The sequence below is a fragment of the Orbicella franksi genome, chromosome 13 (genome assembly GCF_964199315.1).
Source record: "Orbicella franksi chromosome 13, jaOrbFran1.1, whole genome shotgun sequence".
NCBI lineage: Eukaryota > Metazoa > Cnidaria > Anthozoa > Scleractinia > Merulinidae > Orbicella > Orbicella franksi.
The window spans coordinates 13,417,918-13,440,850 of NC_138157.1; the positions used below are offsets into that span (position 1 = coordinate 13,417,918).

The 22,933-nt window shown below is 39.1% G+C and overlaps 3 protein-coding genes across 4 annotated transcripts; 2 read left to right on the plus strand and 1 right to left on the minus strand.

The window, feature by feature from the left end:
• Positions 1-330: 330 nt before the first annotated feature.
• On the plus strand, positions 331-10,839 carry LOC145466783 (uncharacterized). Of its 2 annotated transcripts, none has more exons than XM_081450496.1 (9): positions 331-1,131; positions 3,976-4,049; positions 4,464-4,637; positions 5,274-5,648; positions 6,328-6,385; positions 6,480-6,520; positions 6,999-7,074; positions 7,616-7,923; positions 8,402-10,839. In XM_081450496.1, the coding sequence occupies exons 1-9, from the start codon at positions 795-797 to the stop codon at positions 8,708-8,710; spliced, it is 1,752 nt and encodes a 583-aa protein (XP_081306622.1). In that variant the 5' UTR covers positions 331-794; the 3' UTR covers positions 8,711-10,839. The 2 variants fall into 2 exon arrangements, with proteins under 2 accessions (XP_081306622.1, XP_081306623.1); XM_081450497.1 differs by having other exon boundaries at positions 3,979-4,049.
• On the minus strand, positions 9,896-12,500 carry LOC145466803 (histamine H2 receptor-like). The gene has a single exon (XM_081450513.1). It carries the CDS (start codon positions 12,274-12,276, stop codon positions 11,218-11,220), a length of 1,059 nt encoding a protein of 352 aa, XP_081306639.1. The 5' UTR covers positions 12,277-12,500; the 3' UTR covers positions 9,896-11,217.
• Positions 12,501-18,190: 5,690 nt separating this feature from the next.
• LOC145466800 (uncharacterized) lies at positions 18,191-20,675 on the plus strand. Its single transcript, XM_081450509.1, has one exon. The coding sequence runs from the start codon at positions 18,553-18,555 to the stop codon at positions 19,762-19,764; it is 1,212 nt and encodes a 403-aa protein (XP_081306635.1). The 5' UTR covers positions 18,191-18,552; the 3' UTR covers positions 19,765-20,675.
• The last annotated feature ends 2,258 nt before the right edge of the window (positions 20,676-22,933 follow it).

Here is a 22,933-nt window from a genome sequence, read left to right on the forward strand (position 1 = left end):
CCAGTGTTTCCAGTTTCAATAGCTTATCTTGAAATTGTGTGTCACTGATTTGGTTGTCAATATCTAAAATCCATAGTTGTCATATACACTTCCTTGACACTTGTTTACAATTCGTAACTTCAACAATGAGTGCAAAATGCTGTCGTCTATTTTCTTTCCTTTGATTTGTGATCAAGTGAATACCTCTAGCAGTCAACAATGCAAATAGCCAAACTGGGTTTAAAGATCTATTCGTTGAGTAAACGCCGAAATCAGTTTCTTGCGTGACGACTGAACTCATCGGCACGGCGATTTCCTAATTTATTCATCGTTTTATTTTTCTTCGTTTTTCAATTTTTATTTTCTGTTTCTAAGAAATCGATTAAATGTGGTTTGCTATTGAAAATTTCTGCCTAATATCAAAATACTAAAAGTAACTTAATTTCTATTCTCAAGTTCTTTTTGTTTTGCTCCGGAGCTTGAAATTAACATATATGCAACACGTGTAAATTTCAGGAGCGGAAGTCTCACGCTTCGCTGGGCTGAGCCAATGGGCCAAGAGAACTTCGACCGGGAAAAACCCTTTCGAATTACACATCTTTGGTTAAATAGGGTAACATTACAAGCTGGCTTTTGAGACGGACTTTACATTACCGCATGGACGTTAGAAAGCGAAAGACGTGTTCTTCGTGCTAGACTTCGAAGAAAGCGTTCCCGTAGGCCTTCCCACCGACCGCAGGATAGACCACTTGAATTTTCTGGGGAAGTAGATTCAAGGAAAGTGCAAGCAAGCTTTGCGGCTATTACCGACCGAGATGTCTGAACGACAGCGGCTGAGACCATGGTTGGAAGACAAAATCAACAGCGGAAAAGTGCCTGGGTTGAGTTGGCGAAACAAAGATCTCAAAGAGTTCCGAGTCTCGTGGAAGCACGCTGGCAAACCCGATTTTGTCGTCGAAAAGGACGCGATGCTGTTTAAGCTGTGGGCTGAACACACGGGCAAATATAGAGAAGGAGAGTCAGCCGATCCGTCCACTTGGAAAACGCGGTTCCGCTGCGCTCTGCACAAGATGCCGGACGTGGAAGAAGTGAGGGTGCCTCATAGCTTGGATGAGAAGGAGCCTTATCGAGTTTTCCGATTTAAGGATAAAGGTAAGATGAATTACAAGAGGTAAAATAAATAATATGCTGCCTTTCTGTAAACATTATTCATGAGGGCTTCGCAATTTTAGAGCGGTTGCAGTCGCATGTTCACTCGTGGATATAAATAGTTTCTGACATTAACATTTTAGACCGGCGAACTGATAAAAACAAGTTTGAATGTTATGAAACATTTCAGATGACATAAAATCACTTAAGCGGTGCAATTAACAAGTTTCGAGGGAATTGAATTGTTGTGTGACCCGCTTCCAGCAGTACCTAACCAGTGTATTCCTTTTCTACAGCGTAATATAAGCAGCGGCTTGAAAAACCTTCAAGTTCAGTTAGAACGCGTCCTACAAAAAGATAAAGATTTTTTCTAAGGAATTTTATGTGTCATGTTAAAGAGAGAGCGCCAAATACCTAGTTTAAAAAATTTTCCAACATTTTATTGTCCTTACTTGTGCCAAAAGGCATCACTTCGAAAAAAGTTAAAAGTATATATATATAATCTAGTCGAAAAAAAAATTTTTTTTTTCCTGTTAAGAGTAATTGAAGATTGCATTTCCTCCTAAGAACTAAAATGGGTATTGCTCAAAACAATTTTAGAGCTTTAACAATCGTACAGATATTGTGGGGGTTTTCAGAACAATATTCAGTGAAAGGACCCGAACTGTCAATCATCAACAGCGGAAGTTGTAGAAAAAGTCTCAAAAAGAATGGAGCCAGAAGAACAGTGACTGCAGGTAGCACGAGATATGAAAAACAAAACTCATACCATCTTTGAGGGCTTTACAAGAGTTAAAAACTCCATGGATGTAAAGTTTAAAGTAAGTTTCAGTGCGAAGCGCGAAATAAGGGGATTCCCGGATTCCAGAATGAGCGTCATATCCCATAGGTGGGGAATGATCTCAGCACTTATCTTAAAATTTTCCAGACGACTGTGACAAGTAAATTCAGGCGACAGCAATAAAAGGATCTCTTTACGAATTGTTTGCGTGTCTTTGTATATAGCTTATGATAAATAATGACAACATTGAATAAAATTAAACGCCGTTGTTCGTAATCTGGGCGTATTAAGGGGCGAGTCATTTTCTTCTTATATGGGCAAGAATAAAATTACTTTCGATTTTAACCCATAGAAAAAAATTCCCTTTTCAATATCAGGGATCTGCTTACCAGATTGTGAAATAAAATTATGCGCCTTTGCCTTTTTGTGTCCAGCGCCAAAGGACGTTAAACTGATTGTTTCGAACCTTCGTTTGAGCAGTTGAAACGAAACTCTTTACTATCGCAGCTAAATTACGCAAAACTACACAAAAAATTGAGACTACGTTCGAACCATCGTTATGAATTATTTTAAAAAGCGAATAATTAAGTTTTACAGTCACTGACTGCAAGAAACGCTTTCGAAAGCTAACTCCGAGTTTTTGTCGAATTTGCTGGAAATAAAAATAGCTGAACTTTTCTGTCTTTTTGTGATCGTGAAATAATATCGATCTACTAAGGAAGGAAACCCTTCAATTACTTTTTGTTACCTGAATAAATTTGTAATGGTAATGATTTTCTCCGTGTTCCACACTGCCATGAATATTAAACAGACAATCTTTCAAAACATTAAAGTTGTTCGTGACCGTGTGTCTTTTCTGCCGTTCCTTTGCATAAGACATATGTCAAAAGCAAAGTCTAGCCGTATGCAGAACTGAACATGTTTATATCAGAACGCCTGGCTGGAGACAGAACAATACAAGCTTTCATTATCTCTCACACTATACACAGTTGTGACCTTTAGCCACACCGCAAACTGCTTTAAGTGTGAACAAAACAATACCGAAAGTAAAGAGGGCGAGATTCGATAACAGAAAAGGCCGACACCATAAAGTCACATGAAACGCCTTCGTTTGTAGCTTTCTTCGAATGAACATTGAATTAAAACCCCGCCTCACACACCCCATCTTGTTTTTAATGGCACCTCCCCGTCGTTTTTACTGAGTTCATCCCAGTTGCTAGAGTTGACGAGTCATTTGCCAGTGGAACTAGCTCAGACCGGGAAAACACTAGTTACCAGTAACTTCTTTTCACGTGAAACAACTTCCCTAGGTAACGAACATATCTGAGCACGTGCAAAGAAGGAAGTCTTAGTATTAATAATAGTTTTAAAGTTCTCAGTTACTAGTTTCCCTAAGTTCTCGAATTGTTTACTTTTTAGTGTATGTAAATGAAAGAACGAAAGCAAATAACTTAAAAGACGTTTTGAATTCATGTTATTCGGGAAGTTAATGTATCCGTGACTGAAAGTGGTTCGATAGTTAACTGAGTGTCTGAGACATTCTTAAACGCATCTTAAATTTGCTTTACCACAGTATTTCCTGATACAAATATATGTATATGCTGCTCATTAATTTTGGCAAGACTCCCAGAGAGTTGTTAGGAGGTTAATTAAACAAGTTTTTAAAGTTTATATAGTACAATGCAAGCCAAAGATGTTATCAAGATACCGGAAGACTTGAGTTGTATTTGATAAACAAACTACTTTTTACAAACTAGCTTACAAATTAACTTACACTTACTGGTAGATAAATTTTCCTCTTCTAAATAAAAATGCATACAAAGTAAGTCACAGAGAGCCGCACAGCCGTTAACGAGAAACCACCGAAAGGAAAACTATGATTTATATCACACTGGACAAGGCAACGCAATGGAACGGAGAAAAAAATAAAACTAAAAATCTCAACTAGTCAGTTCACGAGTGGTTAGCACATGTCTGCCAACTCGTTAATTGTTTTATATCGTTTTAGCATACTAAATGATACTTTCACTGAAAAACAAAAACCTAAAAATTGTCACTTTCCACAGTAGGTAGTCCAACAAAACAAACCTCAAGCTTACCGAGGTCGGCGGACGCAAATCAAAACGGAAAACGTCAGTTGGTGAGTAAATTCTCCATTGCAAAATACCATTTAGCCCCAGATTTGTTCGCAAGAGTGACTACTTCTTACTTGTAAGGGACTAATCACTATTGCAGCTAAGAAATGAGCGACCTCCGCTCAGAAGTTAATATCTTGGTTACTTTGAGGGTTTTCGGCTTTGCGAGATTCGAGTTTTTGTTATACTTCAGCATAGAAGTACCTATTGTAAAGTTTGTTCCCATAGTGTGAACAGCGTACAAAACGAAACGGGGAGCTTCTTTAAGCCTACTTGCGGTTGTTTCAGGGTTTCTATTAGAGCAACACAAAGTGGCCTCTCTTGATTTTAAAGAGGTACTTTACAAAACAGCGTTCAACTTGTTTAGCTTTTCTGACTGATTCATCTTCATTTTACTTCTTTTTTGGTGCTGTCCAAAGAACGACTCTGTCATACGCGCCGCTCCGCCATCTAAAGAGAACTACTTCTTCAATAACTACCCTGTACTATCATCAGGGACACAGAGCTATGGCGGCCATCAACACGATTCTCCACAGCACGATAGCAGCGACAGTTCTCTTGAGGACGACATCGATCTTGACAATATCACTCCGGTAAGACGCGGCGGAGCTATGTTACAGTCCCGCCGGGACTTCCATAAGAAAAGGTCCTGGATGTTCGTCGTCTCGCGTAGGCGCGTAAATCAAGGATTTTGGTCAATGTATTTTCTGGGGTGCGCTCGAAGAAATAAAAAAAGTGATATCTTCTAGGGGGAAAATTAAGCTCGAGCCAGGTCCAGAATAGTCCCTTTTAGGAGTTAAATTCCAATTTTCCGACGAGCATCCTTGACCTTTTAGCATGGAGTCCCTGCCCGGGTTATTTTGATGTCTAGATTAACGACTGGAGTGGTTTAATTTAGATCTGCTTCATACATCTTTGGCAAGGAAGCTCAAACTTGATGGTTTGATCCTGTGCACTTTGGCTAGCTAAAGGACATGGATAGAAACCGGTATGATGTACTACATCAAAATAATGGTCAATAGCTTTAAGTCGATTGGTCACCACATAAAAATGGCTACCTAAAAAAAGTCTTGTTGACAATTTTTTTTATAGTCACAAAGCATGGCGCTATCTAGAATTTTCGTAAAAAAAAATGTTAGAACCACCTTACACGGCATAGTTAATCAGTGACACATGACAGTAGTGCCTTAATTGACGCAATATGACCTCCATTCATGGCTTGTTTGCAGACGATTCCTCCATACCCGAGTCACGCGTATGAACCAATGCTGACAGACGAACCGGCATGCGCAAATCAAGCCACTCTCCTTCCCTATACCACTTCACCCACTTTCCTTCCCTACACCAACGGCCACGGGGGCGTCTCCAATGGCAATTTCATGAACAATGGCTATATCCGACAGATCCCTTCTACCTGCGATAATTTGGACCTGAACAACATCAGGAAAGAAATCTGTGACGCGATATTCGCGGCCAATAGGCAAATGGGTAATGGGTCGGTCTTCGGTGAAAGCGGACAAGCCTTCCTTCAACATGTTATGACAACTAATCCTGCCTTGATGAACATGAAACTGTGGCTGCAAGAGGTTGTTTTGCCGGATGAGGTACGCTTAAAATTCTCTTTTTGATCTGGTACTTAAGACAAACTGTTGGGCAACCAAAAGACTGTGCAAAGACTAACTGAAATCGCTCATTTTTAACAGCTCCAGATTATTGGGAACGGGAAAGAATGCGATAAGGTCAATGCTAAATTTTCCCTTAAAGTTTACAAATTTTGTCGGCGATATATAGCACAGTTCTAGCGGATAACTTCGAGTGTCGAAAGACGAAAATTTATTTCAAAAACTAGATTAACTCCACGATTTCAAATGTTTCACAAAACTGAATTCACAACCAGCAGCACAATCAGCTCGATCAGCTAAATGTGCTGTAATTGCTGGCCCTTTAAATGAGCTTCTTATTGGATGAACGAGGATCTTTCACAATTGGTTAGAAGCCGTGCACGTTTCTCATGGACATATCACATTACGATTCAAAAAGGCAGCAAACAAGGAAATGCTTTGGAAAAATAATACCAGCTTTGAACACAGGAAAACCTTTTAAATTCTCATGACGTCGGCGGGTGTGCTCTTGTAAGATTTTGTTTAGCGTAACTCTATGACTTCAGTTGCAAATGCAGGAGCGTGGAATGGACTTGCGACCAAGGAGAGCTCTTGTACATTAAGTTGTTCTTCATCTATTATATTTCTTACCCTTCACATCACCCTACCATTTTGTTCCCAGGCCTCTGATGTCACCTCCTCTGTCAGCACTCACCTAAACATGGACAACGGATTAATAGGTAAGACTGGAACAGTTATTATTCAAATAGATGTAGAGATGTGCTTTGTTTTAGGGGTAATTACCTGACTTTTCTTGTGCAATTTTCTCTGTAGAACCAGCTGGTATGGACATGGAAGATGCCATAGGACGGCCGGTATGTATAAAACATGATGTACGGCTCTGTTCGCGACACACGTGTACACGTGCAGCGACAGTTGGACACTCAGGAACCGTCCAAACTAAGACGGAGAAAATCAGAAACGGCGTTTTAACTCCGAAAACGAATCAAATGTTTTCCGTCCACACTACGATGGAGGAATAAAACGCAACAATCACCGGTCATTTTGGATTCATGTTCCAAGGAAAACTCGGTCAGGAAAATCGCATGATCATGGTGACGTCATCGATTTCGAAAAGCTCCGTTTTTCAAAGTTTTTCCCTCCACACTAAAACGCAAAGCCGGCGTTTTCAAATTCCTTCAGTTGTTTTGAAGAACTTTTTCTTCAAACTCCGTTTTCGTCACGGTTTATTATTGACGGTAGGCCTAACCGTAGAAATAAAGCTGCGTTTTTAACTTTCTCCGGCGTAGTGTGAACCAGGCCTCAGATCTTTGTTTCCCCACTTTCTTCTAGGTCACCATTCCTCATTTGAATGAAAATGCAGCGCCTATGTTCTCGAGAAGTGGAAAATCAACTGGGGAGAACTGTGGTAGGCATCCTCAATTACAATCACCAGCGACTGATTGTTATGTGTTAAATGTTCAGTTGTGTCCTAAAATGTAGTAACTGACATTGGTGTGTCAATGAGCCATAGTTTCTTGTTCATGTATGTTTTCCTTCACACCCGTTTCCTGATTTCATGTTTTGGGAAACTCGGTAAACTAAGGTTTTAAAGAAATTGTAAGAACGTCGAAAATCTCGTATTCACGTGACGGGTGCTTCGTCTGTAAAGAATATTATAAATAACTCTTGTAAATCATTCTTCTTTAGTATATAGCCGAGATTGTGCCAATAAGACTCTGACTCGGCCCATGTGATGTTTAGAACTCACAGCTGACAAAAATAAACAGACTTAGCTACGCGGCGCGGTTAAGATACTGTGATCCGAGCGCCTATAATCATCACTTCTTAGAGTTTAGTAACCTTTTTTAAATTTTCGGTCAGTTTGAAAGTAATGTTGTAAATCCTTGTGCACTGAGCAAAAGGAAAGGTCCAGTCCTTTAAACCTTTTTTTTTTCCTTTTTATTTAGATTCCACCGCTATGCACATCCGGGTATTCTATGGCAACTGCGAAGTTTATTCCACAGACACCAGGCTGACAGAAAGCGAACGAGTCATCAGGATATTCCACGGAAGCCACCTGGGGGAGTCCCGTCCGTATGAATTGGCACTGCTCAGCAAAATTTACGGACCTCCCACAGCAAGACAGATAGAGCTACCGCTGGTCAACAACTACTCCAAAGAAACCATCAAAGTCATGGATTTCTTGAAACGCGGGATACTGTTGGAGATAAATGAGGCCCAGGATATCTTTGTTACACGGCTGTGTCTTACCAGGGTAAGGCAGCTGTGATATTTTTTTCTTAGTTTCTACAACTGTGATTGGCTGAAAGCTGTTTTTTTTTTTTTCTTTCTTTGGAACCAATCGGCAAGCATTTGGATTTGAGTTTTGTCTGAGGTCATTGTTATGTGCATTTAGTAGACAATTGGCCTTTGTGATGGTTGCTCTAATTTTCGCTGCTAGCTAGACCCAGCCAGGTCGAAACAGCTGTCGACGGTTGCAATTCTTGGTTTTCAGTTTGGACTCTATCATGTCGTTGTCGCGTTAAGTTTTATACATAGTAACGAGAGTCTCAAAGTCATAGTGAGAGTCTCTTGGTAGCAATCAGCCTTGCTCTGTTGTTATTCTCTCTCTGAAAGTCCTGTTTTCATTCATATGCTTTCAACCATTCCTTTTTGAGGACAGTGATATTCTTGTGATCTGTTGTCTATTGTCAATATAAACTCGTCATTTTTACCTTTCTTGTCCCATTCAGGTTTTCTTTTCTAACGGAAGGAAGGCCGCCAAAAAGCTTGAAAGGGAAGAACGCACGAAAGTGTTTGACTACCAAGGAAAATTTCTTCCGACTCTCAGAGAAAGCCGAAATGGAAATCGAGAGTATCCTTCGTATGAAGTCACTCTCTACCTGGGAAGAGCTGATGGGAGCCTGGTATCCATTGTTATCACCCACGTGATGGCTAAGATGAGCCTGCACAACGCAAACACAGCGGGTGAGAACTTTTGGTCTGAGCCAAATCTGAACGATCAGTTAGCTACAAATCTGGAAGAGGATTGCATGTATTAAAGTGAGCACCGTAAACACTGCTTCATAAAGTTTAAGAAATCATTTTTTTTGTAGTAGATTAGTGTAACACCACTTTTGTACTAAAATTGAGCAAAAATATTCAGAAAAGCAGGCACTGAAAAGTCTTTAAAACCGAAGTAGTAGTAGTAGTCTTTGCATCAGCATGTCACCTGCATGGGTCGTATTTATCTAGGAAGACATAACATGTTTCACCATTTTCCCAACTCAGCAAGTCGTTTATTACGTCTTCCTAGGTAAAAAGGCGACTTACATAAGATCTGTTAGCAAACAAAAATGTCTCTACAAGCCATGTTTAGCTGAAGCAAACGGATACCATTGAAATCAACTTGATAATGGTTTGTGTCAAACCGAAGTAAAGTTTGGAATTTTACAAGTCTTTTATTTTGTAACATCAAGAGTATTTAATTTATTATTTGTCTTAACACCTCTTGTGTCTAGCTTCCTCGAAGCTGCTTTTATTATGTCTTGCTTAAGGTGGCGAAAGTCGCTACAAAGTGCTTGCGAGCAATTCTATACAGATAGCATATAAAAAGAGGATTATTTGGGTAGTATCGAGTTTAGAAAGGCTGCACATGTCGAAAAACAGTAGAAGACCTCTCGCTATGCAACAAAAATGACAAAACGAAAAGGGCTTAAGCAGAGAAACCACGTGAATGTTGAGATAGCCATTGTAAGGCTTACGTTTTCCGTAGTTAATAGTCTCAATGTGATTTATTTTAAGAATCTAATTGCCCTGTGAATTCTGGCAGATTTGTTTGCATTTTTGCAGTTTCCCAGGCAACTATAGAGCAAGGCTCACAGAACTGAAAATAATTCTAAAGACATGTCAAATTTACTTGTAAACCACAAGCCAAAAACTTCACAAGTCATATCACTGACTGAGATTTAAATTTTCCCGAAAATTTTTCGATCGCTGGTAACATCAAAAATTTGTGCTATTGATAGTTCGGTTTCTTGTATGAAATTAAACCAAGGAGATTAAATGGACAGTGATTTCAATACTCCGGAAGGATTTGTAGAATAAAGTACATAGTTCAAGGCTCATATGATTGCTTCGAATATGTCAAGACAATAGGCCATATTCGTATTCCCCGTATTGGACTGGAACTAGCTTGCAATTGAGGCTAATACGGGGAGTCTTTTCAAATGCAGATGTCATTAATCTCTTTTTAATGATATTCCCCCGCGTAAGCCTCCATTGCAAGCTAGTCCCAGTCCAATACCGAGAATACGAAAATGATCAAGTCAACTCTTCATACTTGTCTCGCATAGCCATGTAAACTCTGCGAGACTCTGGTAAAATATATATACAGAAGCTGTCATTGACGTAGGAGGGGCCGGAGAGGAACCATATACTGGGAGAGATAATTGTTTCAATTTCAGTAATTTTGTATCGTTAGTTTTTAGATGGTAAGTTATTGTTACCATGGAAATATTGTAATGTTAGGACGTTTAGCTGAAAATCTTATAAGCATTGCTTGAACCCAGACGTTGAGTCCATTCTGTGTTGCATGGTCCCTTACCTATGTGCTCGTGTACATATGCCAGAATTGTGAAAGAAGATATTTTATTACAAAACAGCACTGTAGTGCGTTTATCTCAAGAACACAAGTACGAGTTTGTATCAAACTTTGGTAATGTAGATCACCGTAATTGTAACAATCACAATCAGAAGTGTCCTTAGAGCGATTTTCAGAAGACAACCGTTCAACTAAGAAACGTGATCAAATCTAGCCCAGTTTTTCAAAGGGTGAACAACGCTGTACACCGGATAAATCACTCTCCATTACGGTTTGCTTTGTCAACACTTATCCAGTGGATGGTTATTTACCGATCCGGTGGATAACATTATCAACCCTTTAAACAACTGTGGGTAATCCATTACAACAAACGTGAAACCTGATCATAGCTAAAACGTGTCACCATCAAAAACCATCGAAAAGTAGAAAGGGTTTTCATAATAAGTTTTGGCGCACTGAGAGCTAGCGGTTTTAAACAGTAACAACAACAGCAACAAAAACTGCAAAAGCACATTTAGTCAATCGAAAATCGCTCTAAAGGGCGATTGTATAAAGTGTAACGTTGTTTTCAACTATAAGCAATGTTTATATTAGACGTTTCTTTGTAACTGTTTTATTTCAATAAAAATAATACTTTTATAGCACATTGAAGTGTGGTTCCTGCTATCAATCGCGATTTGTTAGCATTGCGTAGAAACACTGAATTCCTAGCGATAACCCAATAGTATATATTATGTAATCTTTATCTATATTTTATGTACTCTTTATATCTATACTCTGAAGCTCTGCAAAGGATATCATAGAGAAAATAATTAACCGCACTCTGCTGCTTTAAAAAATATTTCTCAAAAATTAGTGCGAATCTAAACCGTCACAACCGTGTTAACATTGTCCAGGCTCATGTGAACACACCTATCGATCAATGAGAGCGCGCGTAGTAGCTCAGTTATTTTATAAACAGTAACATCACAAAGTTATCGATCGTGTGCTTATTTGTGTTTGCTCCCTTTCGGCCTTGAAGAAATATTTGAAGCAGTCATTCTTCCTTACAAATATGCGCTTCACAGTTTCTCGAAACGCTCTGTATCTAATGCAATATATGATTGGATTACACGCACTGTTTGCAAAGCCAATGAACATCGTTATTATATCTGCAGTCGACCCCCCTGCGGTTTTTCCACAGGCCATTTGCACAAACAGAAGAATACAAAATGGCGACCAACACACTACGTAAGTTCCAATAACAATGAGTACAGTTGTAACACCCTTCCTTGTGGAAGCGTTCCTCCTCGCTGCCAAGCTATTCCTTCGAACTTGTTCTACCGTAACAGAAATTCTTTTCAACTGTTTAAAAATGGCGATGAAAATCTTGAAGTAAACGTAGCACATTACTATAACCGCTGCCCCATATGTTCCGCAAACCACCGAAACGGTGAAAGCAATGGCAACTTTAGTTTGTAGCCAATCTTCTGGGAGACATTTTCCGATATAGGGAATAAAGCATTCGTAAGAACTTACGCCGAATAATGGTGGCAGGGCCCACAGTGTCGAATATATCCATAGCAATAAACACGCACTTCGAGCTCTTGCTTTAGTGACAACAGATAAATAAACTAGCGGACGAGAAATTGCGATGTAGCGATCAACAGACAACAACGCTAGATGCATGATAGACGAAATACAGAAGGCGAAGTTCCCAACGGCATTCAGTTTACCCCACAGATTCCCACAGCGCCATTTTCCCGCCAACAGAGCGTCAATTGCACACGGCATTACAAGTAAACCCACTAACAGATCAGCGACCGCTAACGAAATAACAACTTGATTGTTTGCCATATATTTCAGTGCGTCTATCTTTGTCAGTGCCACAATCACAAAAGCGTTTCCTACCAGTGTCACCACGTTAACTATAATCATGAAAACTGTTGTTAAAATCACAACGCTTGTAGGCCATGTGGAAGTCACCAAGTAGAATTCTTCCTCCACGGGTTCGTCACAACACTGGTTTGTAAAATTTCCTGACATTGCAAACTTCAAGGCTTGATAATCACACACGACGCTCGTACCAGTAGGGGGTTTGCGCTTTTTCCGTGTCTAAATCTTGAAATGCAATAGAAGAAAACGGAGTTTCACAGCTGAAAAGCCACAATTACCAAAGGAAAAACCTTTGTGTTGAAATGTTTGGCCAATTGTTCAAAAGACCAACCTTGAGAGAGTTACGCGAAGTATTTGCTCGACGTGGCCGCACAGAATCGACGATAAGTCTATTCTTCAAGTCTTCACAGACACGTTTGCCGTCAAAATGAGCAGCTCACTATTTCTGAATCTTCTAAAGAATGGTAGGCAAACATCACGAAAGTTCTTTAAAATATCTGCCAAACCACATCCAGTAATATACCACAAGAACAACGTAAAAGCCACATCTTTAGAAGCTAAATAAAGTTCCAATATACGTAGCCAAAACAAACCTCACTTGTAATTTAAATAACCACTTCTTCCTTAATGACTCAGCTAATATCAAAACTAATCAAAACGAAAATTTAAAGAAAATCCGCCTTTCATTGAAAGAACATTTTGCCAACAATACAGCCGTTACACCGGAGTTTGAAAACTTCTTCCCATCTTTCCTTATGCCTTTCCATCACTTCAGGGTTAAATGCTTTGATCAAGAGATTTCTGGAGCCACTCGGCTGAATGACACAATACCGCCATTTATTGGCATTGTTTTGTTTCCATTGTTACGAGCCAGTGATTATTTCAGATAATAGCCTATGTTTTCATCTTAAAATAGAAAACAGCACTTCAATAAGGTCGAGGTTATGTTTATTTTTAGCAGTGTTTTGCACGCTATTAGTTTCTGCCAATAATGAGCTCTGAGGTTTACTTCTAGGTAATTAGTCGATAAAAAGGATCAGAGACTCTTTGCGCATTGAATGAACTCAGTCAATTTGGCATGCTCCTTTGACGTTATAGGCTTATTAATAAAATTGTGCTGTTTTGTGGTTGAACAAGTCATTCGAAGGACCTGAACGCCTTTTACTAACCTTTAATTCTCGTAATGTATATGCTATTTAACTCAGCGTGCGGTCCCTATATTCGCCAATATTCTCCGATTCGTGCAGAGCAAGCCATTTCAATAAAGTATTAATACTAGCCTTTTTTTTAATCTGCTGACAAACTGATGCGTCCCCAAGATCCATTCTCGTCAAATGCGCGCTGGAAATGAAAGCATATCTAATATTTACGCGGACCAGTTCAGCCATATTAAAAATGTTTTCTTTCTAATTAGCAAACATTAACAAATCAAAGTTTCGTTTAAAGTATAAATAAAATAAACGACGAACAGGAGAACATAAGGAAGGCTGGGAGTTTTTTTTAAACAAGCAATGTGTTATTTCGGCTTCAATACATAATAGCAATTGTTTACTGTTCCTGAACATTTGTTCCAGTCAAACTTAACACTTCCCTTGTTAAGAGTACTACAACAATACTGATAATGTTTTTTTGAGATAAGGTTTAATTTTTCACAATCACATAAAATGCAATCGTAAGGTCTATGGCGACGCTGCATGATCGTGGGATTAAACCTAAAACAAACTAAAGCGTGTTTTGTTTTGTTAACCATCTTGAAGCACCTGTTGCATAACAATTACCACATAATATTGATCGAATGGGAAATCAAACCAACCAAATATAAAGAGTTTTAGAATTACTCAAATATTTCTCACGTGTGAGTAGTCTCACCAAGTTAACAAATGGAGTAGTCATTAGAGGTGCCGCAAAGTTTCAAATGCTGAGAGTTCTGAACTTAAAGGTAGAATTTCTCCCTGTCAATAACACCTAAAACCTTGTGGTCTACCGAAAACAAAGCACACAAAACAATGACTCTCCTGAACCGCCCGGCGACCTTCAATTGTTCCCGAGCTATCTGTGAGTATGATGGAAAACACCTAAAGTGAACTTGAACTTAATAAAAGGCTCACAATATCAGCAATATAATGGCAACTGAAACAACTGCTGCATCGACTGCCTACGGAGGATATATACTTGGACAGATGCCTTCGTATTTTTATTCAACACACTACCCTTGTTCAATTCCGTTGTGTCTGTATTTTTGTTCAGATTGAAAACTTTTTATCTACTTGGAGTGATCCATCTATGGTACGTGTTCAAACTAGCTACAACCCAAGATAAAGGCAGCGTTAGGAAAATGCTACCATTGCAAAATGATTCCGCGAAAGCAGGCCCTGGGATGGTCGTACTGCAACGAAATCATATAGCAGATTTTCAGATTTCAGATTTTTATTATTTGAACTATTAGCAAGTCTTAGACTAATAAAATTATAATATCAAGAAGGAAATATCGAAAAGGAAAAAAAAAAAAAGAATTAAAAATCTACAACCACATGTGCTCAGTGACCAAATTAGCCCAATCTTACAAACAACTAAAAGAAAAAGTGCTCTATTGCTTTTATAAAAATAATTCTCAAAAATACGCCGAATGTAAAACGTCACAACGGTGTTTACATACTCTTATCAAAACACACCTATCGACCAATGAGAGCGCGCGTAGTAGCTCAGTTATTTTATAAAAGCCTTTGAAACACTGTATATATCTATTGTCATGCAATAAAACTAGTGGCTGTTGTTCGTTAGAAACTGCATTCTCCCACAATTTCTCTCTCTCCACCCAGGTGTATAAATCGTTATCGCACTGCCGGATTAAATACTTGGAGGTGAACTTGCGATAGACTTCTCCTTCAGTTGATCATCGTCGCTTCAAGATTCTACAACCAGAGATAAGAACTGAAGAGAAGGCCCTTCTCGAATGTAGACTTGGGCTCGACCTTTATTAATCATTCATATACTGTAAAAAATATTTCAGGTTTTCGGCAGGTGTTCACTCCTCTGATGAAGTGCTGTTCAACTTACTTGGTAGCTTTTAAATTGGTTGACTTACCTTCCAAATTACCTCCGATCGAATGCAATACAGGTAAGTAATAGAGTGGAATCCTTTAAATGACTTGTCCACTAGGACCAACTGGCCTGCCTGACGTTTCAGTTTTTCGTGTCTTTGCTCTTTTTGGAAAAAAATGGAATTTATATTTGGAAGGAATATCTGGTTAATAGTAATGATTCTTTGTCACCGATTGATCTTTATCTTTCATTAGAAGGCTTGGAACTCCATCAGTACTGATAATTGATCATGGATCTATTATATTCCATTGAGGATAGTCCTTTTTGCTAGTATTTTAAGAAGCGACGACACCGCTAATAAGCTTTTGAAAGCTATTTCAGTGTCAGAAATAATGAACGTTTTCTATATATTACACTATCTATTTTGAGTTCTCAGTTCAATCTTACTGTGGACAATTAAGGATATTTGCTGAGCGCGTGCAGAGGAAGTTTCAGTTTCTAAGACCTGGAGTATACATAACTGGATGGCTACAAATCACTAAGGTGTCTTTAAATCCAAAGATAAGATCAAATTTTTCATTTTTATCCGGGTAAGAATGTAACTTTTAGATTACTGGTCATGTGAAGAATTGAGACAGTTTTCTAAAGTTACGTAACGATCGACATACCTTTCTACCGATATTCCTACTACGATAATGAGGTTAGTCTAAATAGTCCGTAAAAAATGTGCTCAAGGTAAAACCTACGCTTTGGAACAGTTCGGCATTTTCAGTCATTAGCTAGGAAAATTTATTCCTGTACATGTGTTGGTTCTAAGAATGTAGTGACACAATAAGCGGCTCAATATCCATTGTTTCTTCTCGTCAGCTGAACTGTGGCGCATTCACTGATATTGTATAAACAAAATTTGATTTTGAGAGAGAGAAAGAGAAAAAATATTTTCCTGAAATGAGCTGAGTCTAATTAAATGGAATACGAAATAGTAGAAGCCTTGCGGGTAAACTTGTGAACTAGGGCGGTATTTCCTGTTTGAAATTTATATTTAACTTCTTCGTTTCATATTATTATCTTTTTCCTCTGTGAACTTAACAGATGTCACTAAGGTAAGAGAACAGAAATGCTTTTGGGAGATGTGCATGCATAAAAATGTTTTGTACAAAGAAAATGGAGACAGTGTAGAATGAGTTACGTCAATCCGTAATCGCGTGATCCCATACAACCACACTGACTGAAACAGCCATTTCAACAGTAACCCTAATCAAATATCAAATTATAAAATTGCCTTGGATAATTTCAGCCTATGGCGTAACAACGAACAGAACATTTTTGCTTTGCTTCACTCATGCACTAACCGATGACTTCATTCCCTGGACTGTACATTACCTCAATCATTAATAGCTAACAATAGCAAACGAAACGTAAGTGGTCTCCATATTCAATCAAACCATAGTGGCTATTTGCAGTTTTTACCGGTAATGGTGGCTAATAATAGAAACGTTGTTTCATTGTTTAAGTTACAAACCAAAGGAAGGTAGAGGTTTAAGATATTCAGATCGAAATGGAATTTCAGTGGACACTATTAAGCGCCGGTTCCTGTAAATACCGAGAATGAGATGACAGTCGCGAAATTTTCGATTTCGTCATATTTTGCCCAAATAACCTCTGTAGTAAGTTGTTTTCGAAAATACCATTTAAAGGTCCTGAAGCGCTTTAGTTTTTTCGAAATCGAGGAAAGTTTGAAAATCGCCATTTTAACTGCCTGACGCCGCCGAAGATGGCCGAAAATTGTGCATTTTCTTTTCGCTCGTACAAATCAACGCGATGATATCTACCAATATACTTTGGGTAGCTCATAGTCCATGTCTTGCTGTTTCTAAAGCATTAATTTGATTAGTAAAAGCTCCAAGTTTAATAATATTTTAGGCCGATAAAAGTACCTTCATCGAAGCTCGTGAGCGAAATGGCTAATTTTAGCTAATTTCAATACCATCAAAAGCCCACTGGTACATTGAATTTGAAGTCGAAACTAAACTTTTCTGAAAGCCCATACTCTATATTATGTTGTGTGAAAGTCTCTTCCACGGCCCGAAAAAACTAACCCGTCGAGAGACATAAACGTGTGGTACATTTTTGTAAATTCGTCATTCGCGAAACCAACATGGAACTTGGCCAGCTACCTTCATCAAGAACAAAAATAAGCGAATGGAAACCTTTTTCTTCAATAAGGATACTTGTAATCTGTTTTTTTTTTTTCCTTTTAGATTGACCACATGATTAACTTTTGCAAACATTTGCAGTTAAATCAAAATAGACGCTGCTTTTGGTACATTTTAATGTTATGCAAATATATTTCGATCACCGGCACGTGCATATCGCCCGAACCTGATTTTCCTTCCGCCTTCTGTATGTTTCATTTTGAAGGTTACAACTGTAGCACACATTATTCGTTCAATATCGGCAGTTTTAACTTTTGTGGAACACCCATAGCCACAACCAAACTTGACTTCAAGTAAAAAAAAACATTTTGAAACGTGAAGTTTGAGTAAACAATCGATTACAGTTGCATCCGTCATGTTTGGCGTAAATATTCGAACACAACCATTTCATGTAAACAGGTACACTCCACTTTAAAAACAACCGTCTCATCGCAGCATTTCTTGAAATCCTGGTCTGAGACCAGGTAATGCCGATAACAAAGCGCGAGCAGTTGACGAAACTTCATGATCAACTGTCGAAACGTTGTACTTGTGGAATAAGCAAGATGATTCAAGCTTTGTATTTCTTACGGCCGTGTGCTTGCAATTCTTATGGATACAGTTCCCCTATCTTTTACCACCAGATTTATAGATGAATCGTTCGTTTCCTATCACTTAATATGGCACATACCTCTGAATAAAACATATACTGTGACATCATTTTTCTTGGAGTGTTCCAACAGGCGTCCGCCAATTGCAAAACGTACGATGGCCCAGAAGGTTCACAGTTCAGTTGTGAATTTTCACAGTTCAGTTGTGATTTTTCACAGTTCAGTTGTGAATTTTCACAGTTCAGTTGTGAATTTTCACAGTTCAGTTGTGATTTTTGAAACAGTTCAGTTGTGATTTTTCACAGTTCAGTTGTGATTTTTGAAACAGTTCAGTTGTGATTTTTCACAGTTCAGTTGTGATTTTTTGAAACAGTTCAGTTGTGATTTTTGAAAAACGTTCAGTTGTGATTCTCCGTACAGTTCAATTCTGACCTTTTGGAACAAAAGCTCCGCCCTTGGCACTTCATTCATCATATCCGGGCTTCTACGTCTAGAAAAGGCGGGAGTTTTCGAACTTAGCATAACAGCCATCTTTGAGACGTGGTTATATTTAACGGTGCTCTAGAAGAAGTTACAAAATGCCGCTACCAGTTTATTCACCATGTATGAATGTGAATGGTGTTTTAGAGGATGACCAGTTGGAATTGATATCGAGCTATTTTAAACAGGGATACAGCAACTTGGAAATGCTGGAATTTTTAAAACTTCACGGAATAACGATAAGTATATCAACGCTGAAAAGACGACTTCGAACCTTAGGCTTGTCAAGACGTCCCGCGAATATGCCTCTTGATGAGCTAAAGGGGATCATAGAGAGAGAGCTCGGTGGCAGTGGCTGCTTCGTAGGCTACCGCAGGATATGGGCCAGACTGAGAAGGAAAGGATATATGGTAAAGAGAATAACAGTCATGAAACTTTTAAGAGAGCTGGATCCAGAGGGAGTCGAGAGCAGAAAAAGGAAGAGACTTCGCCGAAGAATATACCATGCAAAAGGGCCCAACTTTGTCTGGCACATCGATGGCTATGACAAACTGAAACCTTATGGATTCTGTGTGCATGGAGCCATCGATGGATTTTCAAGGAGGCTAATTTGGCTCGAGGTTGGTCCCACAAATAACAACCCTGAAGTTATCACTAAATTTTACCTTGATGCTGTAAAACAAATCGGTGGTTTACCGAGAAAAGTGAGATCAGACGACGGAACTGAGAACAGCATGGTTGCTGCAGTACATACATTTCTGAGGTCGAGCCACAGTGACGAGGATGCAGGTCTTGGGTGTTTTCTCACTGGCAGGTCCACAGCAAATCAGAGGATTGAAGCCTATTGGTCACATCTAGCTAAGGATGGTCCTGGTTGGTGGATTAATTTTTTTAAAGATCTGCGTGACTTGGGTCTATTTATTGACTCAGATCCAGTTCATGTTGACTGCATTCGATTTTGCTTCATGTCTATTCTAAGAAATGAGCTACATCAAGTTGCGGAATTGTGGAATCAACACAGAATATCGTCAAGCAAATTTGGAAACAGCAGTGGTCCTCGGGGACGACCTGATTGCATGTTTTTTCTACCTCACCTTTACAATACAGATGACTATACAACGGATGTAGACGAAGATGACCTTCAGGAGTTCTATGATCACTCCACAATGTGCCCGCCTGACTACAGTGAGGATTTCAAGGAATTTGCTCTGACTATTATGAATGAACATGACTTTCCAGAGCCACACGATGTTAGCTCTGCTCTTGATCTCTATATGAGACTCCTCAAAGAGGTGGAAAAGTTAACATAATTTTTCTCAAAGCATATCCTTCGAACGTGTTCTTCCACAGTTTTGTAACCAAAAGCACGAGCTATTGCCATATTTCAAATTGCACCTGTATGTATGAACATTGATTTTCATTACCCCACCCTCTCACTGACAATGTAGAGTCTTTAATGGGATATCTCAGAAGGGAAGACAAGGCAACATCAAAAATTGTCTTCCATCTTACGCTGCAGGGATGGTATTTGATACACTTTTTTAAACTGAGACCTAGATGTGTTTAGTGTCGTGGTTTTCACAAAAACAAGAAGAAAACCAATACTAGTAAAATAATCTTCTAGCAGTTTGCCTGGTCTTTAAGCAGCCAACCTGTAATAAGCACTGGGGGGAAATGAGGACACAAATTCTATATAATAATAACCATTTATTTAGCAAATGACAAGTGTGTTTTTGTCTACATGTAAGCCACTCTAAATGTTAAGAACCAGAAACGCTAAATACGTACATAACTGGGTTGGTGTGTGAACTGGAATTGACAAACGCTAGAACTCAAACACTTATTATGTCAACAACTTAAAGTAAACTTTGACAATTAATTAAACAAATTGTCTGGGATCTTAACAAAATGTTGAGTGCATGCTACTTTCCCTAGCCTGAAATCTCAGCATTTTAAAATTTTTCTTGCACAGTCACCTCCTCCCAAGACCTCTTATGGTCTACCCTGAAATCAGAACTTCATACCTAAAATACAACAGACTAACACAACATTCTGCCCAGCTTGAAAACACGGCTGACACAGACCTCTGGTTCTGAGGCTGCCTTAGTTAAAACTACAACAGTACATAGTTGAGAACACACAAAAATAATGGAGATTTTAGGTCATTTCAGACACCAATTTTGTGCATTCCAATTAAATAGCCTGTTATTTACAGGGCATGATTCAACCCTGCGACAGTTAGTTTGTGACAGAAAAACATCGATCAAAAACCTAGGCCAGTAGAGTTTCTTTCATATAATATCCATTTCCCAGTTGTCCCGATTAAGAATGTTCATGAAGTCTTCCCTTAATTCCACAAAGTTAGCATATGTGGATGGAATTTCCAAAAGGGGTCCACAGGTGTGGGCAATGGGTCTTACACTCAAGCCCTCGCACTTAATGAAAGTAACTTCTATCTTCTTGTCAATCATAATATCCATAGCTGTTGTAAATCGCAAAAATTGTAGGAGTTTTGGCATCTCCAGACCTCTTACAAATCGCTGCAAAAATTTAAATGCATCTCTCTCTCCTTCACTTTGTGGATTTGAGGTGAGACAAGATAGCACCTTTTTCGTTGTAGGTTTAAGACTATCATAGAAGCCCTCAACGGCTGAAATAGTTTGGAACTGGGGATACTGCTTCAACTGCTGTACAAAAGGTTGCAAAGATGAAATCATGAGATGTGGTTTCTGAACTAGTTCCTGCTTGGAAATTTCAAGAATGACTTGGCTAAGGTTTTCAATGGTAACCACCCTTCTACACTTGAACCTTTCAAGAAAATCAGTAAATTCATCTTCATCATCTGGAAGCTGATTCTTCCTCATAATATCTACAATGAACTCTTCCTCTACTGGGGATAGGTATTTTGTAAATGAATCAACAAACATGGAATCTGGAACTTGGTTGCCAAAGAGGCAGTAGCATAAAAAAGCTTTTGACAAAAAGGTGGGAAAATAGGAGACAGACACAAACCCTTTAACTAAAATTCTCCCCACAGCCTCCCACTCCTCAACAAAGTGGTCATGTCTAACAAAGGGAACCCTTTCTCTCTCTCCTATGGTCATGGAGATGGAAAATTCACTCCAGAATAAAGTGTACACTTCACAAATTACCCCAACACCCACACCTTGTTCAAACTCTCCCTTTTCATTAATCACTTTAAAATCAATATTACAGTTCATTACATTTGGGTCTTTAAAATGTTCAATCAATTCAGTTCTTATGCATGATCTGTGAACTGTGAGAACTCTCTCTGGAAGATCTCTTGATGAAGAGGGACATGGAGAATCCTGCTCTACAGAGCCTTCATCACGACTACAATTCTCTTCATTTGTAAGCCTTGGGTAACTGGTTTCATCAGCCACATTGCTATGCGATCCTTCTGCCTCGATTTCAGCCACACCATTTGAAAGAAGTGCTACCCGCCTAGATCTTATTTCATCCATAGTTAGTAAAACTGGGTTTTCTGGTGTTTCTGGGGTTTCTGTAGTACATGAATTCCCCCCATCGGCGATCCTAGAAAACTCATATTCTCTGTTCTGCTCACATCGAATGCATTCTTCACCTTCCAAATACGTACAGCTACATACTGAACAAACAACGCGCTTACCAGCACCTGATGCTACCTGCGAAGTATTCAGGTTGACTGACCGTTCAAAATTTTCCTCCTCTGCTTCAAGTTGTGGAAAGAATGTGTCTTGGTGCTGTGATCTTAGATAGAGGTAAGTTGTCGACGGATAGAGACCATTTTCCTTTAAATAACTTTCAATAGTTCCTTCACCAGGAAATCGAATAATGGCCGTTTGGGTTGTGTCGCAGATATCTAGGAGCATGTCGTCAACAGAGCCAGCGAAAGCACTTTTCCCGTCAGGGAAAAACAAAGTAGTGGCTTTTTGCTTAAGTTCTTCAACTGTGGGAGGTTCCGACGCAGTATAAGCAACGAACCGGTTTCCGCCACCGTTCTTCTGACGAACTGGAACAAAAACTTCTGACTTCTTGTCGTAATGAATCCAGCGAACTTGGATTCGATGTTCTTTATCGGTCTTTCTTTTCTTCCCTCTTGACTGACCTCTGATGCGGTCGAGCAATCCAGACAGTCGGCTTACTGTTCGTTGGTTTGGTTCACTGGTCGCTGCTTTAGAACTCGTAGAGGCAGATTCACCCTGACGTCTTATTTCCTCTCGGACAGTCTGCCTTATTATAGCATCCATCGTTTAAAAACGCCAAGCACTGCAAAACACAAACTAGAGGACAACTTTGCCGCCTTCCAAAATGGCGGGAGAAAAACACTCGCCTGTCTCAGTTCCCGTATGTTAAGTTCCAGTCTTTTTCGTCCAACCGAAAAATCACAACTGAACTGTGAAAAATCACAACTGAACTGTTTCAAAATCACAACTGAACTGTGAAAAATCACAACTGAACTGTTTCAAAAATCACAAC